The sequence below is a fragment of the Pempheris klunzingeri genome, chromosome 15 (genome assembly GCF_042242105.1).
Source record: "Pempheris klunzingeri isolate RE-2024b chromosome 15, fPemKlu1.hap1, whole genome shotgun sequence".
NCBI lineage: Eukaryota > Metazoa > Chordata > Actinopteri > Acropomatiformes > Pempheridae > Pempheris > Pempheris klunzingeri.
In genome coordinates this window covers 869,001-875,000 of record NC_092026.1, presented here as the reverse complement: position 1 = coordinate 875,000, position 6,000 = coordinate 869,001, and the positions used below count along the sequence as shown (strand labels likewise).

The 6,000-nt window shown below is 46.8% G+C and overlaps 1 protein-coding gene across 3 annotated transcripts in view; it reads left to right on the top strand.

Annotated features, from left to right (window-relative positions):
• rasal2 (RAS protein activator like 2) overlaps positions 1-6,000 on the top strand; it is a 67,407-nt gene that overhangs the window by 53,857 nt on the left and 7,550 nt on the right. For all 3 annotated transcript variants that reach the window (XM_070844639.1, XM_070844640.1, XM_070844641.1), the window contains 4 exons: positions 25-579; positions 2,709-2,853; positions 4,923-5,067; positions 5,449-5,688. In XM_070844639.1, coding sequence (XP_070700740.1) covers positions 25-579; positions 2,709-2,853; positions 4,923-5,067; positions 5,449-5,688 — 1,085 coding nt within the window. The remainder of the gene's footprint in view (positions 1-24; positions 580-2,708; positions 2,854-4,922; positions 5,068-5,448; positions 5,689-6,000) is intronic.

Genomic DNA, 6,000 nt, shown 5'->3' with positions numbered 1-6,000 from the left:
CTCTGATGCACTTTGTGTTTCCAGGACAACTGTCGGCGGGCGGAGAACCTGCTGCGCCTCTGGATCATTGAGGCCAAAGACCTGCCGCCCAAGAAGAAATATTTCTGCGAGCTGTGTCTGGACGACGTCCTGTACGCCCGGACCACCAGCAAGACTCGCCACGACAGCCTGTTCTGGGGCGAGTACTTCGACTTCTCCGGCCTGCCCGCCATGCACAGCATCACCGTGCACATCTACCGCGACGTGGACAAGAAGAAGAAGAAGGACAAGAACAACTACGTGGGCCTGGTCAACATCCCGGTGTCGGGCGTGACCGGCCGGCAGTTCGTGGAGAAGTGGTACCCGGTCAGCACGCCCACCACCAGCAAGGCCAAGGGGGGGGGGCCCTCGATCCGCATCAAGTCCCGCTTCCAGACCATCTCCATCCTGCCCATGGAGCAGTACAAGGAGTTCGCCGAGTTCATCACCAACAACTACACCATGCTGTGCTCGGTGCTGGAGCCCGTCATCAGCGTCAAGAACAAGGAGGAGATGGCGTGCGCGCTCGTCCACATCCTGCAGAGCACCGGGAGGGCAAAGGTCAGATCCCAACAGCCAATCAGAGCTCTGCTGGAGCAGCCCGCAGTCTGGGAAACACTCATCTGCCTCCTTCAGGAGGGCTGGATGTTCAGGTTGATGCTGCTCTCATGTCTGCACGTGGAGCTACAGACAGCCACTTAGCTTAGCTTAGCTTAGCTTAGCATCAAGAGTGGCTTTTCATATTCTCTGTACACAAGGTTTCTTTTTCTGAAATGGCAACAGATGGTTTTGCCTCGGCCACGCCCCCAAAACTAACTAACTACTAATTAATAATTTCATTGGACGCCCAAACTGCTGCAGGTTCTTCTTCTTCTTCTTCTTCTTTGTGAGGACAGTACAGCTGAAACAACAGACACATTCAGTATGTTTAGTGTCTTTGAGGTTTATGAACTGTTATACTAATAAGCTGCATCATCACTATTATTATTATTATTATTATTGACATAGAACAACGACTAACATTATGTACAAAAATGTAATCAGTTAACATAAAGTACGATAAGATCATATTTTATTTATCACAAGGGAATTTATTGTGAGGCAAACTGCTGTAAACCACCAAAGAAGAAGAAGCAGCAGCAGCTGGGGCGACCAGTTGAATGAGTTTGTGGTCAAATCAAAACCTTCTGCTGGAAAAACAGACATGAGTGGTTTCTACCTCTTCATCCGACCCTCAAGGCGAATAAGTGTCAAAAACTGTGGAACTGTTCCTTTAAAGGGCGTTTTGATGTAATATGTGTACATAAATATATATACTTTCTCCTAACATGGTTACTCTGGGAATGATGGTGCTTGGCTGAATCTCCAGTTTCTATTAAAAATGGAGCCTCAGCTTCAGATTATAGTTCAGCATGTGGACGCCCGGGGCTCCACCCAAACCTGAGAGTAGCTCCTAACGGACGGAGAAACGATCATCAGAGCCAACAGCAGGACTTAGTCATTATTTCTTTGTTGTTACAAATCTACGGCACAAAGGAACAAACAAAAACAGAAACCAAAGAAGAAACCAGTGAATCATGAGTATGATGTTCGCTGCAGCAGCATTAAGAAGAGAAAACAGTGACTGAGAAGATAAACTAGATGAAGAAGTCTCCTCATTGATGATCCTGGAGTATTTATAGTGTCATAGAGTCGCTCACAGTGTGTCAGCTGCTGCCGATCGGTCACACGGCGCTCTGCTGCTGAGACGCTGCTAACATGAGAAACCCCTCAGCCCTCTGTCAGAATTATTCATCTAACTCTTCTGTTAAATAGTTCATCAAGCGTACATTGAATAACCACCAACTGCAATAAATAAATAAAGCTGGATGTGTGCTAACCCCATCACAGGACGCACATTTGTTTGGTCGACTGGAAACAAAAAGTCCTGATGTGGAAACACGTGCAGACGGACGAATAAACAGATCAGAGCAAAGTCACAATCTGGGGAAGTTATCATCAGAACTTAAAGGGTCACTCCCCTGATCCTCTGTGTCCTCATCCTGGTGTGTGAGTGACTGGTAGGTAGTAAAAGTGTTGGAACTGGTCCAGTAGATCACCTCAGCCAGCAGACACCAAACGGGCTGCAATGGCTGCAACGTGATCCTTTGGGACAACTGCACCTGATCACAGTAGGTCCACTAGAAGAGCTTGTTTGATCCACTGACAGGCTCAGAGTGTTATTCTAAGTGTGTGACAGCATCATGGAAAGGATCCCTACAGAGAGAGACCTGGAAGATCCTTTTGGTTTAACCACAAACAGCACACACACCAGACTACATTCACTAAAACAGGGATTTTAGAGCTGCTGCCTCCATCAGTCAGTGTGTTTGTATTATTGTTTGACTTTGGGGTTTTAAAGGGTTAATTCAGATCCAACACAATATTTGTGTAACACACAAATATAAAAAATAACAATAACACAAACAAACTAACTGATCAACTCAGAAGTAGACCAACAGATTCTGTGCTCTGCAATGTAAAATTACTGTTTTTGTCAATGGAGTCTGGTAGCTGATAGTCGATATAACAGCTGTCTGATCGGTTACTTTGTTATTGTTTATGTGTGACTTTGGTGTTTTAAAGGATCAGTTTGTGTCCACACAGTCCTCACCTCTGGTCTTCCTCCTCCTCTTCCTCGTCCTGTGCAGGACTTCCTGACAGACCTGGTGATGTCAGAGGTGGACCGCTGCGCCGACCATGACGTCCTGATCTTCAGGGAGAACACGCTCGCCACCAAAGCCATCGAGGAGTATCTGAAGCTGGTGGGGCAGAAGTACCTGCACGACGCACTGGGTAAGACGCTACACACACACACCTGTACACACACACCTGTACACACACACCTGTACACACACACCTGTACACACACACCTGTACACACAACGGTTCTCTCTCACGCACACGCACACCTAAATGCTCACCTGTATACACACCTAAACACACACATACAGGTGTGTATGCACTCCTGCGTACACACACCTGTAGTCCCATCTATCAGTCATGTGACTTACAGATCGCCATAGTTACCAAGTAAACAAAACATTATTTGTTTCTGAGTAGAGAATTTTACAATCAAAGTATAAATAACCTGAAATGTCATAAATAAACACAAATACAAATCTTTCTATTTATTTAGTGACGATCTTCTGGCAGCATCACGTCGATCCTGAATTAGATTAAAAATGCAGAAAGTCTTTCCGCTAAAATTAGAGTACATAAAGTCTTCATCCTTCTCCTCTTCCTCTGAGTGATTCTGCTCAGTTTGCATGTTCTAAAACATCCCAGAGATGAAATAAAAACACCTGAAATAGTTCAGAACGGATCCTGAATGTGACAGAAGCAGAACCGTCGCAGACCTGCGGGAGCCGGCGTCATCACAAACCAACAAACAGCAGCTGTGTCGACAGAAGCTAAAGGCTGTCACAACTTTCAGACTATTATTAGCAGAGTTCAGAAGCACAAATCATCTCACTCTCATTAATATATTTATAGGATCACATCTGAAAATAGATAATAAGATCTGAAGGGACGACTTCCTGCAGCGTGTAAGGTAACACACAGGTCTCCTCTGACAGCAGCCTATAGTTATAGTTTACACATCCCATATGTTAACACCACAGCTCCAGTGCCAAACTAACAGGTGGAGGCAGCAGCAGAGCAGCAGCTCTAAAATCCCTGTTTTAGTGAATGTAGTCTGGTGTGTGTGCTGTTTGTGGTTAAACCTAAAGGATCTTCCAGGTCTCTCTCTGTAGGGATCCTTTCCATGATGCTGTCAGAAACAGACGCACTAGACCTGTTAGATCGTTTTTGTTTAAGCAGAAACAGCCATCAGATGAGCTCTCTTCTAATCCACCAGACTGCACTGGGAAAACAAGCTGTTTCACCTACAGGAAATGGGACTACAGCTCTCTCACTGTTTTTGTCAATGGAGTCTGGTGTGTTTGCAGAGAGACTATAATGGGCTGCTAGGCTGCTCACTAATATATGTCAAGGTTCACATCTGACAATAGATGTTAGGACCTGAAAGACCGACTGCTCCTCAGTGACGGTATTTTATTTTGACAGCAGCTCATGGTTGTACACGTTCAGCTGCTGCGGTATTTTCAGCTGACTTCATTCTGCTGCGTCGACCAGAAAACGGTGGTCAGCTGCTTTCAGCCGAGCTCCGCACACTCGGAGGGACTCGTTAAAGCTTGATGATGTGTGAAACTGTAAAAATCCTGTGCTGACGGAGAGCTTCAGCGCTGATCTGACCACGAGAAATCTGCACCCATAAAACTTTAAATAGCAGATCGAACATTTCTACGTAACAGACGGACCGAAACATGTCGTCACAGTTACAGTTAGACAACATGGAGTTAGTTTGACTCGAGGAACACTGACTAGCTTTTTCTGGAACTTTCAACCACACCCTCAGTGTCTTGATCAGCAAATTTGCTCAGATTTTAGTTGTTAGTAGTAGTTAGTGAAGAGGTCACAAACTACTGCTTTAAATGATATTATGCAACAATACATTTTTAAACCTTGGGCCTACAGACCAGCAGCTCCTGTCTTCTGTGAGCTAAAATCAGTGTTTTTGTGAATGTAGTCTGGTGTGTTTGGTGGCTGCTGGCTGAGGTGATCTACTGGACCAGTTCCAACACTTTTACTACCTACCAGTCACTCAGACACCAGGATGAGGACACAAGAGGACCAGGGGGAGAAACAGTGGAATGTCCCTTTAAAACTACGACATAAAATACTGAAGTGTTGACTGACGATACGTTTGAACTCTAAATGTTAATCATCAGGAATAAAAGATCATTTAGTGTTTTAGAAAATCTCCACCGTGAGAATAACTGAGTCCGTCTGTGTGTCACCAGGTGAGTTCATCAAAGCTCTGTACGAGTCGGATGAGAACTGTGAGGTGGATCCCAGCCGCTGCCCCGGCGGCGATCTGGCCGAGCACCAGAGCAACCTGAAGATGTGCTGCGAGCTGGCGTTCTGCAAGATCATCAACTCCTACTGGTACGGAGAGCACACGCTCCCTCCCGTGGGCCGAGCTCTCACCCGTGGGCTGAGCTCTCCCCCGTGGGCCGAGCTCTCCCCCGTGGGCCAAGCTCTCACCCGTGGGCCGAGCTCTCCCCCGTGGGCCGAGCTCTCCCCCGTGGGCCGATCTCTCCCCCGTGGGCCGATCTCTCCCCCGTGGGCCGAGCTCCCTCCTGTAGACTGTACACGTATTATATTCTACAGTTTATTAACATGAATTTGTTGTTTTTTCTGATTTTCTCTCTACAGATTAATTAATGTGACCACAGCAAGTTTATGTTTATAGTAAGTTCTGCTCATCGTCCTCCCCTCCATCCTCCCCTCTGTCCTCCCCTCCACCCTCCCCCTCTCTCTCCTCAGTGTGTTTCCGCGGGAGTTGAAGGAGGTCTTTGCGTCGTGGAAGCAGCAGTGCGTCGCTCGCGGCCACCAGCAGGACATCAGCAAGCGTCTGATCAGCGCCTCGCTCTTCCTGCGCTTCCTGTGCCCCGCCATCATGTCGCCGTCGCTCTTCTACCTGATGCAGGAATACCCAGACGACCGGACGTCCCGGACGCTCACGCTCATCGCTAAAGTCATCCAGAACCTTGCCAACTTCACCAAGTGAGTTACATCACTCTCTTCAAACACTCCAGACTCCATTGACAAAAGTTATAATTTTACCTCAGAGAAGACAGGAGCTGCTGGTCTGCTGCTGCCTCCATTATTATTGTTGTGTGACTTACTTTGGTGTTTTAAAGGGTCAGTTCAGATCCAACACAATGTGTGTAACATTCATTAACACAAACACTCTGACTGATGGAGCAGCAGCTCTAAAATCCCTGTTTTAGTGAATGTAGTCTGGTGTGTGTGCTGTTTGTGGTTTAACCAAAAGGATCTTCCAGGTCTCTCTCTGTAGGGATCCTTTCCATGATG